We start from the raw sequence: 18,447 nt of genomic DNA, 5'->3' as shown, positions 1-18,447 counted from the left end.
ATGCAGTGTGACACATCAACTTCACATAGAGTTGATCAGACTGTTGAATGTGGCCTTTGGAGAGTTGGCTCACTCCTCTTCAATGGCAATGTTTAGTTTCTGGATATTGGCAGGAATCAGAACACACTGTTGTATACGCCGATCCAGAGCAACCCAAACATGCTTAGTGCATGACATGTCTGGTGAGGACACAGGCAATGCAATAAGGGGATTATTTCAGCCTCCTGGAATTGTGCACAGATCCTGACAACATAAGGCCGTGCGTTATCATGCTGCAACATGAGGTCATGGTGGCAATGAATGGCATGACAAAGGGTCTCAGAATCTCAAGACAGTATTTTTGTGCATTCAAACTGCCATCAATAAAATCCAAAGTGTCGGAGGCCAGTGACAGAGAGCAGTTGCTTACTCAAGTCACTCAAACTGCTGTCAGGTCAAGACCCTGCTGAGGATGACGAACCTCCAGCAGACAGTTTGTGCCCCCTCAAAGCTTGAAACATCTGTGGCATTGTGTTGTGCAGTCAAAGTGATCATTTAATCATGACCATCCCAAGACACACCTGTGTTGTAATGATGCCGTTTAGTCATCATCTTGTTATGCCACACCTGTCAGGTGGGTGCTCACTGGAGGCCAAAACACACCGGCGGCGTCACTGACGCGAGTCAAGGTCGATTTTATCACATTTACGACCAAAAATTAGGAGAAATATATCTATTGAGTGCATCAAGTCTGAGATCTTTAACTTAAACCTGTGAAAAGCAGGAGCAAAAACAAGTGTTGTTAAAATCTTTGTTCATTTTTTAACTCAAAAGGAAATCTGAAGTCAATTATTTTAATTGCTAATTCTTTAAATATGTGATTTAATTGGCAAAAAAAGAGATTTGTATATAAATTTGGATAAAGCAGTATCAAACATATAGTATTTATCTGGTTAATGTAGACTATGTGATGTGTCTTTTAAAACATCTTCAAAATACAAATTGTACTGTTCAATGTCTAAGAAAATCCACACCCTTTGGATGTTGAGTCCTTTTCCAAACACCGTGTTGAGATCTGGTGTACAACTAGTGATCCAGTTGATGGAATGCATTGCACCAATATGATACTCTATCCAGAGCGGCACATGACAGATCATGCACCTCATATATTCATATTGAGACAGCGTGACCTTTCCATATTCACAGGATTAAGGGGTCTACATCTACCTACAAACACTGCTCAGCATTAATTCCTTTGGAATCACGTGTGAGCTGTAGTTCAGGGTTTTTCCATTCCTGCTGAAATGACGTGATTAAAAGTTCTTTGATTTCAGATCATCATCAGGCGTCCAGATGCTTGTTAAGACGGCGCACTTTCTCCTTCTTGTTCTTGTTGCCGTGTTTTTTCCAGGGTTTTCCCACCACCGCCTCTGATCCAGCTTTCCCTGGGCCGACAGGTCCGCTGCCTGGCTTGTAGCCCATGACGGACTGAACCCCCTTGGAGAGCGCCCGCACATTCTCCTGGAGATAGAGACAGAGTATCTTTTATTCTATGATACCTAATAACTACTATTTCAGCATTTTTCTTACCAACAAGAAGACTGTAGATGAATCGTACCTGATGGAAGAAGTTCTTGTCGACCACATTTTCAATTCTCTTGATTTTCTGTTTGTTTGTTGTAGCGGAGAGGTCGCAGCAGTCCGTGTCTCTATTCAGGAACTTGTTGTGCTGTGGCTGGAAGTCTTCAGCGTTAATATGTGGAGGAGGGTGGCAGTACAGTAGCTTTCCCTTTAAAGAGTCAACATAATTAGGAAGAGTGTATTAGGGAGAGGATGTACATAATTTAACATACAGCTACTTCATTATGCAGCTAAATGGCCAAAGCTCCCTGACGTCCTTTAAAACAAAGCAGAAGCACAGTGCATTAACAATGACTGTAGGTGACGCTGCAGGTGAGCTTAACAGACTAGTGTCAATTGGCAGATTAAAATAACTTACGTTATTTAAACATTTAATCAGTGTGTTGTTGCCTGTTGACTTTAAAGAGACCGTCTACACATTTTGGTACTCAATGGATGGTTCTCTGTGCCCTTCTCACCCTTACCTACTATACACAAGTACGCAAAACCAGCAAAAAAATATACTCGCACCAAGTTTTTGAGTCCTGATTCAGGTCTGGCACTTACACTGACATAATCCTTCAGGATGTACCGGGCTGATCTGGACTGATCGGGCTGGCCGTGCGACGTCATAAAGCCTCTCATGTCTGAAACAGATGGAAACACATATTCAATATATCACTGCTCTCTTCTAAAAGCAGAGTGCTTTAAAAAACAGTTAAATGAGTGGATAATCAGAATCTATTCAAGAGAAACATTATAAAAGCTAGCATTACGTGGGCAAATACTAGCCTACATTTTATCATTTGATATAAAAGGTCACTCTCACAGCTTGTCTCCACACAGAGCTGCATGCTGCTAAGTACAATAATGGCCTGTTGTTAATCTATTATCTATGCAAACACAACAAATGTGCGGTAGTCTCACATCCATAAGCCATCAGCAGCTCTTCATAGGTGGGGGGCCTGTCGGGGTCTTCATCCTCTCGTGGTCGGATGATGTTGATGCCGTAGGTGCCCTCTAACACGTGCCGAGGGATCAACTGACATACGTGACAAATCTGTTAAGGACTTAATTACGATCAGCATAAAAAGATTTATTTAAAAAAGTATTAAAGTTAAGCTCAAAAACTACTACGACAAAAATAATACACGGTACAAGTATAACAAACACTACACGATTATGACTTCCTGTAATTTGTGTATTTGGTCTCACACCTGTATACATGGAAACTGATAGTGTGCCTTGTTAAGCATGCTGATGCAAGATACAGCACTGATATCAGAATATAGCCCCCAATAAGTTAATAAACAACTCTAAGTCACAGTTTAGCTAGCGTATCCAAAAAGTGATGACTTGTCTCTATGCGAGCAAACAAGAGTGCGCATCAGGAACACACAATGCTCTCTGAGACGCAGGACGCAAGGCTCTGCCCCTAGGGGAAAAGTTTTTCGGGAATCTACTGCTCCCACTCCTGCTGAAGGACATACTGCTAATTATTTTCACAGGCCTTTAATTCAATTCCCTATGTCCCATCATAAAAATTCTACTTTCACTTTCTGAAAATGCATGTTAGAAACTCTACATATAGCACACAAAGCTGCTGAAGGATTCTGTGCCAGAATCATCCAGAGGATATGTGGGAGACTGCAGGTACGTGATCTCTCATCTGATCAATGGGCAGGATCCCGGAGCAGATCATCTCAGCTTTGGTGGAAACAAAGGAGGGCATCACCAGACCGGGGCAGTCACAGAGGCATAGGCCTGGCTCCACATACAGAGTCTGTGATTCATGTAAAAAAAAAGGCAACAAAAACAATCACACTATAAGCTTTCTGTTGATTCACTGAATGACGGATCAATAATGAGAGGTTTAAAAAGTAGTCCTGTACCTGAAAGTGCTTAGTGTGTCCAGGAGTGGCTGAAACAGACACCTTCTTGTTCCTGAAAATAGTGTTGATGGTGGAACTCTTTCCCACATTAGGATATCCAACCTGTTGAAGTCATGCACAACAAAAACATGTAGTCACTTTACAACAGTTGATGATGCCTGTGTAAGGTTTATAGTGTTGACTTTTCACTCACCAGTCCCACTGTCAGTTGTCCGTCCTTACACCTGGGCCCACTGTGAACAGCCATAAACATGTCCAGCAGCTCATCTTTATGCAGCAGACGGCTGGAGTTGTGAAAGGAGGATTGACTGGATGAAACAGCAGCCCCTTCCTCCTGTTCATCCTCTGAGCAGGTGAACCAGTCCTCCTCATCTACAGACACTGTTTCCCGTTGCTCTTCCTCTGTAGCACTCTCTTCTCCCTCTTCATCTACCTCCTCTTCTTCTGCTACCTTCATGTCTTCCTCTCTAGCTGCACCTTTTTGGGCCAAGTCTTCATTGTCTGGCTGTCCTTCCTCTTCTGGGTCACTCTCTTCACACTCTGGATCGTCCACTTCCATGCCCTGGAGGAAGAGATGTTCATCAAAGTCTGAAGATGCTAACAAGCAAGATTATTCAGACACATTTCTCCAGAGCAATCTGAGGTTAAAAGCATCATTATCATTATTATCACTATTATTAAATCCACTCGCCATCATTCAACAAGTCAGCAGCTGAGTGAATAAGACATATCAGACCTGTCAGTCTGCCTCAATCAATCAGTTTTATTTATAAAGCCCAATATCACAAATCACAATTTGCCTCACAGGGCTTTACAGCATACGACATCCCTCTGTCCTTTGGACCCTCACAGCTGAAAAACTCCCCAAAAAAACCCTTTAACGGGGAAAAAAAATGGTAGAAACCTCAGGAAGATCAACTGAGGAGGGATCCCTCTTCCAGGACGGACAGATGTGCAATAGATGTCGTACAGAACAGATCAGCATAATAAATTAACAGTAATCTGTATGACACAATGAGACAGAGAGAGAGACAGAGACAGAGAGAGATGCAGGACAGACGGTAATGACAGTAGCTTACAACAACATTAATGAAAGTAATAATATTAATTAATATTAATAATTAGGAAAAATGCTTGGGGGGGCCATAGTAGCTTGTAGTTTTGCTTTTGTTTGATAATGGTTTGCTTTGTGTAATGAGGTCTGGAGGGTAGGAAAATGTAGACCCTAGTTTTCAGTGAGCAGTAGTTTGGTGTTTTAGAGTAATTTTTTTTGTAGTTGCAGAAGGGTGCATGTGTTCAGACAGTGTTTGGGTGCAGGAGGGTTTTGGTCAGATAGTCCTGTCATTCTGGCTGGAGCATTTGTTTGTTCCCCCACAGGGCTCAACAATAAGGATTGCCCGACTGCCCGGGGCAAGTAAAACTCAAGGCCGGGCATGTAAACTAACAACTCACTTGTCCGATCGGGCAAGTTGCTAAAAATAGTAAAAGTTAATAACTAATTGATAAAATAAATGTATTTTAAAACGTGCTCCTTCGGCTCTGATGCAGCGGTCTCTCTGCCTGAAGTCACAGGCACACGCGGTGTAACAATGTCCTGCCCACAGCGCCCATTAATATTATTTTGCGCGACGAACGCTTCATATAATAACATAACAATATACTATTTATGGTGTTATGTCATTGTGTCATTTCTGTCTCTACATGGTCACGCGTTAACAATTCTCCTCTGCTCTCTGTATCGCGCACGGCGGAGTTCTGCCACACACACAGGTGAGCACGCTAGAGCGGCTCGGGCCGCGTTTTCCTGACCAAACCTGACCCCGAGCCCGGTGCAGTTTGTCAGCTGACAAAGTTATTGTTATGGACACTGTGTAAATAACCAACAGACTGCTGTTACGCACAAACACACATGCTGCTCGCACAGCAGCTCAGCACGGCACTCATGCTGAACTTGTGTTGCGTTCAAGCGCTCACTTTGCTCGCTGGTGCTCTGCCTCTACTCTAAATAGCTATGAGGATTTGAGTGATCTCATTGTTTTGGAACAATTCAAAAACTCTGTTCCACACCACACTGCAGTGTATACTAATAAGAACAAGGTTAAGACAGCTTCAGCAGCTGCAGTCTTAGCAGATCAATATGTGTTGACCCATGCTGATGGCTCAGAACAGTGTAAATATGGTGTAAATGTCATGAAAAAAGAGAATGGGAGGTCTAATCCAGACAAATTTGTTTGGGCTCAGCAAGGTTCTCAGGCCAGTGTCAGAAGTGTTCCAGGGACAGATGGGAAATTTGATCCGGGGAGGGTCTGTCATTCCTGTAAGAATAAAGGTCACTGGAAAGGGGAATGTCCGCTTTCTAGGTTGGATCGAAGTTCAACTGAGTCTAGTGTGTATGTGAAGTCTGCTGGTCTTGTGGCTCCAGTGTCATCAAAGTTGTATCAAGTGGTGGCTGAATCAACTCCTGTAGTGTTGCCAAAGGAGAATGATGATATTTATGCCCCTTTCATGACAGAGGGTTTCGTCTCTCTTGGTGATGGTGAGCGGAGGCCTGTTAAAATTTTGCGAGATACAGGGGCATCACAGAGTTTCATCTTGAAGGAGTTACCGCCGTTTTCATCAGCTACTGACACAGGTGGTACTACTCCAGTTCTTGGCATTAGTTTGGTCCCCTTATTTGTACCTTTGCACCGGTTTAACCTGTTTTCTGACTTGGTTAATGGTGAAGTGGTCATGGGGGTTTGCAACTTATTGCCTATGGACGGAGTGGACATTATCCTGGGTAATGACTTGGCTGGGGCGAAGGTGTGGAGAGATGTTCCACCACCACTGGTAGTGACAACTTCACCTAGGTGTTTTGCTGAGCTGGATCAGTGTGCAAGACAACATCCAAATGTTTTCTTGAAAAAAAAACAAAATCCAAGGCAACTCTTCTCTGGTGCAAAAGTTAAAAGGCCTTTATTAAATGGCTAGTTCATGATGAACATTAAAATCACCAACATGTTTCGGCCATGCTCACTGGCCTTCATCAGGGCTTCATGAACTAGCCATTTAATAAAGGCCTTTTAACTTTTGCACCAGAGAAGAGCTGCCTTGGATTTTGTTTTTTTCAAGATGTACTACACTTCCTGACCAAAGAGCACCTTCCTGGATACCATGATACTGCAATCCACATGAGCACTTCATCTGCTGTTGTCTTCAAATCCAAATGTTTTCACTGTGTGTGCTGTGACTCGAGCAATGAGCAAGGCTAGTTCAGACAACAGTGGGGAGTCAACACAAGCTGATTCCTCACAGTTGTGTTCTCAGGGGGAGCTGCCTGAGAAAGTCTAGGACAAGCCTTTGCTGTGCCCTTGTCCTTTGCCATCCATCAGTAGAGAGGAGCTCATTTCAGAGCAGGCAGTAGACCCTACTTTAACACCTCTGTTTGACATGGTTTGCCCTATGAGCAAGGCAGGAGAGCTGAAAAATTGCTACTTTCTTCAAGAGGGCGTGCTGCTGAGGAAATGGTCTCGTGTTGTTGACAATGTGGAAGTCGACCAGGTGACTCAGGTTGTGGTGCCAGCTGCATTCAGGCAGTTGGTGTTGTGCATGTCACATGATGGTGTGGTTGGGCACTTTGGAGTGAAGAAGACCTATGATCATGTGCTTCCTCATTTCTTTTGGCCTCTGTTGAAGCGTGATGTGTCAGCATATTGTAAAATGTGTCACACATGTCAACTGACTGGCAAGCCCAACCAGAAGATCAAGCCAGCTCCATTGTGTCCAATTACAGCACCTGCTGTAATTGGACACATTTGAGCACCTGCTTGTGGATTGTGTGGGTCCACTGCCAAAGAGTAAAAATGGCAACTGTTACTTGTTAACTATTATGTGCAAGAGTACTAGATACCCAGCAGCGTTTCCTCTACGCTCTATTAAGGTTAAGCCTGTGATAAAAGCTCTGACTAGTTTCATCTCCACATTTGGCATTCCAAAGGTCATACAAACAGATCAGGGAAGTAACTTTATGTCTCGAACTTTTGCTCAGGTGCTGAAGCATCTTCAGGTGCAACATAATATCTCAAGTGCTTATCATGCAGAGTCTCAAGGAGCTCTGGAGAGGTTTCACCAAACTTTGAAGTCAATGCTGAGGTCTTATTGTACTGAGCTGTCCCATGATTGGGAGGGCGGTCTTCCCTGGCTGTTGCTCGCAGTGCGAGAGGTTTGCCAAGAGAGTACAGGGTTTAGCCCTAATGAGTTGGTTTTTGGTCACAAAGTCTGTGGTCCTTTGGCAGTTTTAAGTGATCACTGGAAAAGTGTTGATCCTCCTGACAACATTCTGACTTATGTGAATGACTTTCGTTGCCGTTTGTATACTGCTTGTACAACTGCCCAGAAGAAGCTTGGTGTGGCTCAGGAGAAAATGAAGGATCTTTTTGATCAGAAGGCTAAAGCTCGCCAGTTTCAGCCAGGTGATCAAGTTTTGGCACTGCTGCCAATTGTAGGCTCTCCTTTTCAGGCATGGTCCTTTTCATGGACCATACACAGTTAAGAGCATGATGTCTGAGTGCGTCTACCTTATCCATACCCCTGAGAGAAGAAAGAAAGTTCAATGGTGTCATATCAATCTACTGAAGCCATATTATGCTGGGCAGGCAGATGTTGGGGCTGTGAAGGGGGGTAGTGTTGCATCACTGCAAGAGGGTGAGTCCAAAGTTGTCTTGGCTGTTGCAAGGTTGGCTAGTATGTCATCTGAAGACTTTGTGGCCCCATCAGAGGAGAGTGTTATGGGGAAACTAAATAACTCAGCTTATTTAAACAACTTGGAGGCTCAGTTGAGTTATTTGTCAGGTCCTCAACAAACAGTTCAGTTGATTAATTCCCACCTATCTCTGTTTTCAGACACTCCATCACGCACTCACCTTATCCAGCATGACATAGATGTTGGGGATACGACATCCATTCAACAACGTTTCTATTGTGTTCATATGGAGAAGAGAGACCGCATGGAGAAGGAGGTGGAGTACATGATAGATAATGGTATAGCAGAGCCGACATCATCCAGCTGGGCTTCACCATGTTTACTGGTCCTAAAGCAGGACAATTCTGACAGATTTTGTACAGATTTCAGGAAGGTGCAGTTACAAAACCTGATTGCTTCCCAATGCCCCACATTGAAGATTGTGTGGACGAGGTAGGGAATGCAAAGTTTGTGACAAAACTGGATCTTTTAAAGGGCTACTGTCAAGTGCTGTTGACATCAAGAGCAAAAGAAATTTGTACATTCATTACTCCTGGGGGGTTGTTTGCATACAATGTCATGCCATTTGAGTTGCGGAACACTCCAGCTATGTTCCAGCGCCTAATGAACAGTGTTTTGCAGGGGCTTTCTGGGTGCACTGCATATTTGGACGACGTTGTTGTGTACAGCGACTCCTGGGAATGCCATGTTCCACGCCTCAAGGCTCTGTTTGATCGCCTAGTGGAGGCCAATTTGACAGTTAACTTGTCAAAATATGAATTTGCCAAGGCCAGTGTGACATACCTGGGTAAAGTTGTGAGCCATGGGCAGGTATGTCCAGTGAGGGCTAAAGTGGAAGCCATTGACAAGTACCCTGTGCCAACAACAAAAAGAGAGCTGGGGAGGTTTTTGGGGTTGGTGGGGTTTTATCACTTTGTCAAAACTTTCCCACTGTGGTAGCTCCTCTAACTAACCTTTTGAGCAAGAAAGCTGTATTTGAGTGGTCTCCCCAGTGTCAAGCTGCTTTTGTTGCTGTGAAAAACCTTCTCTGTTGCTCTCCTGTGCTTGCAGCTCCTAACTTTGAAAACTCCTTCAAGATTCAGGTGGATGCCAGCGGAGTTGGGGCAGGAGCAGTACTTCTACAGGAGGGTGAAGGGGGTATTGACCATCCAGTCTGTTTCTTCTCGTGTAAGTTCAAATGTCACCACTTGAACTATTCAGTTGTTGAGAAGGAGACTCTGGCAATAATTTCGGCCCTTCAGTTTTTTGACGTGTATGTGGGGTTTGGAATGATGCCGATTACTGTGTACACTGATCATAACCCTCTTACTTTTCTGTCTAGTATGCAAAACAATAACCAAAGGCTTATGCGCTGGTCACTATTCTTACAACCATTTACTCTGAACATTTGTCATATCAAAGGTCGGGAGAATGTGATGGCAGATGCTCTGTCTCGGACCTAGAGAGGACATTTACGAAAACCCTAAAGGGTCTCGTTTTTATGGGGGGAAGTGTGATGGCCATGGCCATGTTTTGTTTTCCTGTCTGGCTGGCTGTTTGCTGTCTTTTACAGGTGCTGGGCTTGGGCTGGTTTCACTGCTGCTTTGCAAGGCCCTCTGCTGTCTGCTATGCTGATCTCCTGTTCATTTACCTTCCTGGTTGCTGGGAAGCTCTACCTCTGCTTGTTGGGAGGCTCCACCTCTATCTGAGAATGCTGGCTGGCTACGCCTGTGAGGAAGTCTATAAAAGCAGGCTTCCTCAGTTCATTCCCTCTCTTACCCGGACAGCCAAGATCCTGCCAGTTTCTGTTTGGTTTGGTTATTTTGTTTTGTACCACACACACACACACACACACACACACACACACAGACGCCCCCACATATATGGCTTTCATTGTATCCAACATTTCCGTCTCATACTGGTTATTGACTTAACATTTCATACCTTTTTATTGTTCTTGTAATTATTTGTTATAATTTCAAGTAAAATCATTGTTTAAAACTTAAGCCTTCTGTGTGGCCCTCCCTTCTTTGTTGTGGCCTAAACGACCAGGTCATAACAATATATTCACTTCATATAAAACAAGCAAATGAAACCTCATTCATCCCACTGGGGATGTGAGCATTAACGAAATGTATCCAATGGTTCTATCAAATATTCCTCAGAGAGGTGGTGATGAAGAAGCCTCATTCTCCAAAGTGAGGTGTCATGGATGCATTTCCCTGACACCCTCGTCACCAAGGGGATGTGTTTTATAAAGTGATTATATCTGTGTTTCTTGGTTATTTGTTGTTTTAGTAGTTCATACCATGAGATTCTGTGCTAGGAAAGGTTGCAGCTCCTCCTGCTGGGATCTACTTGTTATACTGGTTCTGCCAGTTAGCATCACCTATAATTAACCCCACCTGTGCATATTGTTTAGGACACTGCCAAAATACACATTGAGGAATGAGGTCTTGCCTGAAACGTGCATGTTGCAATATTGAAAAGCGATAGTTGGAATAAATGTATTAACAGATGCGTGAGAATTTACAGGTTATATTCAGAGTGCGGCACAGTGGTTCAGTGGTTAGCACTGTCGCCTCACAACAAGAGGGTTCGAACCAGAGGTGGGAGAGCCCTTCTGTCTTATGGGTTTTCTCCAGGTACTCCGGCTTCCTCCCACAGTCCAAAGACATGCAGGTTAATTGGTGACTCTAAATTGTCCGTAGGTGTGAATGTGAGTGTGAATGGTTGTCTGTCTCTATGTGTCAGCCCTGTGATAGTCTGGTGACCTGTCCAAGGTGTACCCCGCCTCTCACTCAATGTCAGCTGGGATAGGCTCCAGCCCCCTTACAACCCTTAACAGGATAAGCGGTATTCAGAGTGGGGCTTCTCACTCCTCCACCTCCTCACCTTTTCCTCTGCATCCAGTCTGTCGCTCTCAGCCAGGGCCGACCAGAAAACTGCCCTCAGCCCCTCTTTCTGAAAGTGTCTGGCCCAGTCTCGCCTTTGCTCCCTGGTCAGCAGGTCGGCCTTGTTCACCAGCAGCATGTTCACCTTATGCTCTGACACTTCCTTTACATACGCCTCCTGGCAGCACAGAAAAGAAAAGTGTTTAGTTTACCTTTATGCAGTATTTCTACAGTTTGTTTCTCTAATTTCATTTCATCCCTTTACTTATTTAAAAATGACTACAGTAAGAGCAAATGAAATGTACAAATCTTTGAGGAAAAAACTCTTAAGATAAACAATAGTTGCGCAAAACAAATCCAAAAAGTCATTCAACGCATTTAGAACGTGTATGTGTGCCCAAATACAAAAAAGAAAAGAAAAACTGAACGACGTAGTCACAGTTTAGTAACATCCACTAGCAACATTTATTTCCCCTCAAAGCAATTCTGTCTCACAAACTTACCAGGTCAAGACATCTGAACAGCAAAGGATTTCTGGCATCAACAATCTGAACGACGACGTCACTGCAGAAAAAACATGGAAACAGTTTTACTTTAAGGAGAACACATTCCTCATTAAACACAGGTAAAAGGTGACAACTGTACACCACTTTTGTTTTTTACCTCCTCTCGATCACTCTCCACAGTTGTCTCCAGAACTCCAGGTTCCTCTCAAATGGGGTGAGAATTAACTTCTGTTCCTCTTCCAGCCTTCACAGATAACACTTGCAGTTAGATTGCTGACATTGATAATCCTACACTGTAACCACATATGCTGTTCTTGATTTTGTACATAACAGTAAAAATGCAACAATATATTTGTAAGAGCAAAGGTTACAGAATATTACACACTGTGCAAGCTCTCGTCTCCACTCCAAGAAGCTGTCTTTCTCTGCTTGTTGAAGCGCATCTGGACTGGTGCTTTCATCCCAGTGAGGGCTTAAATATTGGGAGCGAGATATCAGAAAATTTAAAATGCAAAACATACAACACAGGAATTTATAAAATTCAGAACTCATCTACTTACCGACGAGGAATCCTGAGGAAGTGTTTGTTGTCTTCATGCAGCTTCTTCAGCCTGGTTTTCTCCTCAGCTGTTAATAAACCTGCTCTTGCTTCCGCTGGAACAAACTTGATGTTGAGTTTCTCTAAGGAAACAAAGCAAGGAACAGTCAGAGGCAGCAGTGGCATCATAGGGCAGAGGTGCAACAGATAAAACAGCAGTTGAGACAAGACAGAACCCTTGACGCTGCTGCCCAAATTCAAACTTCCTTCAGAAGACAAGAACAATTTACCTGTGATTCTCTAAGCAGTGAGGGTGAGACACACTGTGACCCTTAAAGTCCATGTGCTCAATTATTACACTATTAGAAACATAAGCAATAAGCATATTTTATATAGACACAGTACCAACAGGTACACCCCCAAAATTTGCTGTGCAGCAAACAGTGTGAATTCGATTTGATAGCCAACGATCAGCTACTATATCTTCATTCAGTTTGATGTTTATATACTGTGCCAAAGAATGGCATGTGCTGGGGCTATAAGTACACCTTGCAATGCTTGATAGATAAAACCTTTTGACAATCTCTGGCCACAACATACATGTATAACATTTAACCCAAGAACTTCGCACGAGATCAGGTGAGGTATCACTTACCTGCAACAAACTCTGTTCCTGCTAATTCAGCAGTGGCCAGAAAGTCATCCATGGAACTTTGTTCTGTCACCGACTGCAGGTTCAGTCGTCCCCAGTCATAGCCATCATTCAGCTCACTGGTGTGGAGCTGCAAATGCAAACCACACATTAGTCTGGGGTTACAGTGTTTACTACAGAAAAAAAAATCATGGACAATGACTATCATGAGGATATACTTAAACTCGGTTGTGTTCTGCCAAAACAGTTGTCATGGTGGTTTGTTTTACATGACTGTCTTGAAAACATACCATGGGTAATAGTGGTAGGGCCTCTGAACCAGTTCTATGTAATCTAGTGATTATATGGCAAAAAATAATGCTCCTGTATAATGTATCTCCATGCCGAATTTAACACAGGAACATATTTATTACGAAAAGATATTAATATGAATACCTCATGTTGCCGATATGCAAAGCAGCGATAAAATGACATTTTCTTAAAAGGAGTTTGGCGCAAGCAACAAACCAGACTTCGTCTTGTATGATAATATACCATGGGTAATAGTAGAAGAGTCTTTGAGCCAGTTCTGAGTAATCTTGTGATTGTATGGCAAAAATAATGCTCCTGTGTAATTTATCTCCATGCCGAATTTAACACAGGAACATATTTATTACGAAAAGGTATTAATATGAATACCTCATGTTGCTGATATCCAAAGCTTTGATAAAATGATATTGTCTCAAGGGAGTTTGGCACAAGCAACAAACAAGACTTCTGAGAACTACTGACAGCTCTCCCGGACCCCACATGTTGAGTGGCAGATCACACAGGGATGTCAGTGAACTTGAACTTCATAATACATTATGAACAGTGAGCAAACTATCCTCTATGATTCGTTTTAACATGTTAACTTAGTTGCCATGTCATACCCAGGTGTCGCCCCTCTTGTTTCCTCGGCCTGTCTGCAGTCTCTCCTTTATCAGAGCTCGGCCCAGTCCGCATCCTCCGCCTGCTTTCTTCTTACCCATGCTAACTTCTGACTTTGTCACGTCTGTAATATGATTTAAACTTCACAAAAACCTGAAATGTTAAATATCCGAAGGGTCCAAACGCTATATGTCTCTAGCTACTGTACCCCATGTGCAAAACGTTGTTGTCGTAAGAACCGGAAGTGGGCCAAACCATCAAGCCTCATATGATGACGACTCGACCACAACTACCGGGAAATTGATTCATACGTTTAATTCACATCGTTACAAATTCCGCTACTGCATTTGTATAATTAACCTCTTCAACTCGAGATAATATCTGTTTTAATGTAAGCATCTACACTGACGTAGCAATGGTACGGTCCGCTTCTTTGTCCAGCTATCAAATGTGCCCTGAAGGAAATCGGGACAGTACCAATATTCGTTCCTCATGTCAGTTTAAAGATAAGTTACAGCAGCTCAAGAGTCAAAAAGCAAAAGAAAAGGGAAGGGGGAAATTATACAAATAATAAAAATACAAATAAGAATACAACAAGATGACATAAGATGAAATAAATTAGAATAAATGCTAGCCTATATACACAATACACACCTTTCAGTAATATGGATACTGTATGTCCATGATAGATCATACAGGATAATACACACGTAGTGCTGAAGAACTGTACTGGAAAATATTTAAATATTGCACAAGTAGGAAGTTGCACAGGATAGGCGCAAAGGGTAAATAAACATATACACAAATACAACAAGCGCAGTTCTGATAACAACCGAAAGATGGCAGCATAAAACAGCTGTATCAGAGTGGGCTCTCCTAGATTGCAACGCGACTATGATGAACTGGCTGATGGATGACAAAGTACAGTTGTGGCTATCATATTTTCATGTTTCTCATTTTAAATTACAATTGCTTTTAAGTGCGATTTGAAAGATAGTTGATTATGTTTATGTTGGATATCAGAGTGAACAAAATTGAAATTCCAAGTTAATTTTTTTCAGTAAACATGTCAAGGGGAAAATTAAGTTTTAAATCCAACTTGAAAAAATATATCCTTTAATTTATCAGAGAAATTGTTCTAAAATATATGGGGACACAGTTACTTTGCACTCAATTCAATTCAATAGAAATGTATTTATCTCAAGGGAAATCCTTGTGCCAGAGAATGCTGCAAATTACAGTTACACTAAGTACAGTAACTACAATTTAGCTTTCACAACCAGTGGGTCCAGTTTTTAAAACAACAGAGTAATAAGTATCTGGCAAAATGTTCAAATATACAAGATAAGAAGTGTTTTCAAGAAGCAAAAGAAAAAAACAGTGCCTAATAAAGTAACAACAGGAGTAAGATAAGTGCAAGTATTCTTATTTAAATAGAGAAAAACAACCTTACTTGTGTTTCCATCTCTTATACAATTGCCACAGCCCAATAAAGGGGTTTTGGTATATGTTTTTATTTCTCACACTTTCTGTTCAGTAGCAGCCTACAGTTATTTACTGACACTCCCACTTCTTGTAAAAAGTAACGATAATAACATGTTATTATTATGATAAATGCTATTTTTTGAAAATCAATAATAAATATTGACTGTGTACAAAAAAATATCCAGTAGCCATTTGGACACAACAGGCAAACGTGAGAGTATTGTATCAATAAACACACTCAATATCTACAAACCAATACAAGTCTATTCTCATTTGGTTCAGCCCCCCCCCTACAGTCTCACTCAAATGGTTTGTCCCTGTATATAATTCGCGCAGCTCGTCCTTCAGCAACAGTCTGAACTCAGAGCTGCGATGAGATAAGACGAGGGGAGACACCACAATGGACAAGAGCACTTTAGAGGATGAACAGATGAAGTACGGTGTCTTTGCGTTCACTTCTCATAGAGTAGCTCATACATGACGTGACAGGGAAATAAACACTTCTAGGATTTAGTAGTAATACAGAGTTTATTTTTTATTTCTTTCTCTCTCAGTAGACTTTGTTGCTGTTGACTGGAAACAGCAATAAAATGCTGCCTTGGAAGAAGAACAAGTTCGACCTTATTGAGGAAGACAAGCAGTCCAAGCAGAAGGGCTATGCGGTGAGCCTCAACTACTCTGCGCTCACCTCTTTCGCCAAGTCCTGCCCCGAGAGCGCACTCAACAGGGTGGGCAGCATGTTCAAGTCCAAGAGGAAAAAGGTGAAGATCACCAGCGAGGACCCCACGTACACGGTGCTGTACCTGGGGAATGCCACCACCATCCAGTCCAAAGGGGACGGCTGCACGGACGTGGCGGTGAGCAAGATCTGGGGTAAGAGCGAGATGGGCAAGAACGGCACCAAGATGAGGCTGACCATCAGCTCGCAGGGCATCCGGATGGTGCATGTGGACGACAAAGCCAGGAGGCCGGGACACTTGTACTTGCTACACCGGATAACCTACTGCGTCGCGGACCCGAGACTCCCCAAGATTTTCGCCTGGGTTTACAGGCACGAGATGAAGCACAAGGCCGTGATGCTGCGCTGCCACGCAGTGCTGGTGTCCAAGCCGGAGAAGGCAAAGGCTATGGCGCTGCTGCTGTACCAGACCTCGGCCACGGCGCTGGCTGAGTTCAAAAGACTAAAACGGAGGGACGATGCCAGGCACCAGCAGCAGCAGCTCATAGGGGAGCAAACCATCCCGTTGGTCCCCATCAGGAAGCTGCTGAACGGACAGTGTTACTACAAACCCCCGGTGGAGCGCAGCCGGAGCGCACCCAAACTGGGCTCCATCACAGAGGACTTGGTCGGGGAGGAGGAGGAGGAGAAGGCGATGCACTTTGAGTGTGAGGACATTCTGGACACGGAAGATGATTGTGTTACCAACGGTAAACAGGAGTTGACTCAGATTATTAATGACTTGGGAGAGATGAGCATAGGAAACGATGTGCAGACACTGAAAGCTGATCTCAGAGTCACCAGACTTCTCTCTGGAGAGAGCACGGGGAGCGAGTCCTCCATTGAAAGCAACCAGGAGCCCCCTCCGCTCACTAATGGCTTTGAGGAGGTAAAGGTGCAGGAAATTGCCTGAATCATTTTAGACATTTCTGGGCGCCCTCTGTCTCGGTTGAGCCACGATGTCTCCACAAGAAACATTTCCTCTGTCGCTGTGTTGGAGAGTGTTTGTCTAATCTGGCGCCTCCACCACTGACTGAGATTTGAAAGAGAGATCCAGAGATCCAGAAAGAGAAATAAAGTTCTGGGACAATTACCGCACATGGACTCACGATTAGGCTACTGAATGATGTTTTAAGATTGAGTAAACACAGCAAAAAAAAAAGGACAAACAAATGCATGCCCATTTGAGAGATAACTGGTTGAACCGACAAAATCCCAGTGCGCCTCAGGACGCACGGCACTAATTCCATCTCTTTTATTTAAGAGGATTTGTTGTATCCTCAGGCTTGTTTACTCAACTTTTTTTCTGTCTGTCTCTCTCTTAAAAGTGGCATTTTTCTGTTGAAAGATGCTCATCGTGATCCCAAAAAAACATTCCGTATTTAAAGCACGTTTTGTTCTTTCCCTTAAGTGGTTCAGTGGGTCTAAACAGGCATCCTTAATTTTCCTGTCAGGGCGCTTCTGTAACAGCCTGTTTCATTTACTTTACTTTGCACTGTTGTGGAGTTCACTCGAGTATTATGTTGACTACATGTACATAATGTCTGTTGGTATGTTGTCTGAAACATAAATGTCATATCTTTGCTGTGCAAAAGAAAAAACACCTTTTATGTATTAAGATGTAAAGTAAGATGTTTAAAGTATAAATATGTTATTTTTTAAAAAGAAAATGTGGTTTGTTATGTGAACCTCATAGAATTATCAATAAAAAAGAAAATCATATAAAGTTGATGTGTACAGATTTGTGTTGGAAAACAAGCAGGCCACGCTTGGCTGCGGCGTTCTTTAATAGAAGTGGGGATTTACCTTGAGAGGCACAAATTGAGGTCAGATTTGCGGTGCTGAATAAAAGTCACGTGGAGGCTGCAAACACAGAAAGACAGTGCATTTCTCAGCTCTACAAGCTACAGGTATTAATGAGTGTTATCGCTGAAGAATCTGTGTTGTACATATACATTTCATTTATTAGTCTTGGCTGGTTCTTTGTCCTTGCTTCCAGGGATCAGGCTGCACAACTTATTCAATTAAGGTACTGAAGGCCCATTCATTCTGGCTGGCCTCAGGGAAGCCAGGCCACACAGGGGGACGTCACCACAAGCGCAAGCTGTTAGAACATCACATGGGTCCTTTAATGACAAGGTGGCTGAACCTCCAGAGGTCCTTTAACAACATACTGACTGTTATTTTATTTGCTATTACGTCTGTTCTCCTCTGGTGAGGCACCATGGAGAATCTCCTAAGGGCCAAAACAAGAGTTGTAAATGTACATACTGTAATGGTGCATGTATAGAATCACACACTCAGAGCCAGCAGTTACATTTTGTTTACATTTTCCCTTCTTACTGGAGTCAGAGCAACTGCATTAGCTGTGTCAGTTACTTTGACTTAAAAATATCAGTTAAGAAATGGAAGTGACACAGACAAAAGACGAGGTTGCTTCCTTCTATAAATGCCAGCTTACTATCTGATAACTGCAGTGGCAGAGAGACAGAATCAGCTCTCACGCAGGCTCATGTGACCTGTGGTCAGGGAGG

The 18,447-nt window shown here is 43.0% G+C and overlaps 2 protein-coding genes across 3 annotated transcripts; one reads left to right on the top strand and one right to left on the bottom strand.

Moving 5' to 3' along the window:
- Window positions 1-1,184: 1,184 nt before the first annotated feature.
- Window positions 1,185-13,940, bottom strand: lsg1 (large 60S subunit nuclear export GTPase 1). The gene is made up of 14 exons (XM_078168834.1): window positions 13,713-13,940; window positions 12,805-12,931; window positions 12,172-12,292; window positions 11,997-12,083; window positions 11,769-11,855; window positions 11,609-11,669; window positions 11,107-11,283; window positions 3,685-4,053; window positions 3,492-3,593; window positions 3,242-3,382; window positions 2,527-2,653; window positions 2,167-2,246; window positions 1,598-1,768; window positions 1,185-1,500 (listed from the first exon to the last, which is right to left on the bottom strand). Exons 1-14 carry the CDS (start codon window positions 13,809-13,811, stop codon window positions 1,321-1,323), a joined length of 1,929 nt encoding a protein of 642 aa, XP_078024960.1. The 5' UTR covers window positions 13,812-13,940; the 3' UTR covers window positions 1,185-1,320.
- A 1,598-nt stretch (window positions 13,941-15,538) lies between these two features.
- fam43a (family with sequence similarity 43 member A) lies at window positions 15,539-17,639 on the top strand. Of its 2 annotated transcripts, none has more exons than XM_033620953.2 (2): window positions 15,539-15,630; window positions 15,753-17,639. In XM_033620953.2, exon 2 carries the CDS (start codon window positions 15,786-15,788, stop codon window positions 16,824-16,826), a length of 1,041 nt encoding a protein of 346 aa, XP_033476844.2. In that variant the 5' UTR covers window positions 15,539-15,630; window positions 15,753-15,785; the 3' UTR covers window positions 16,827-17,639. The 2 variants fall into 2 exon arrangements, with proteins under 2 accessions (XP_033476844.2, XP_033476843.2); XM_033620952.2 differs by having other exon boundaries at window positions 15,750-17,639.
- Window positions 17,640-18,447: the final 808 nt, after the last annotated feature.

Source organism: Epinephelus lanceolatus, chromosome 6 (assembly GCF_041903045.1).
Source record: "Epinephelus lanceolatus isolate andai-2023 chromosome 6, ASM4190304v1, whole genome shotgun sequence".
NCBI classification, from domain to species: domain Eukaryota; kingdom Metazoa; phylum Chordata; class Actinopteri; order Perciformes; family Serranidae; genus Epinephelus; species Epinephelus lanceolatus.
Note: the sequence above shows the minus strand (reverse complement) of the source record. Positions and strands in the feature narration are given on the sequence as shown.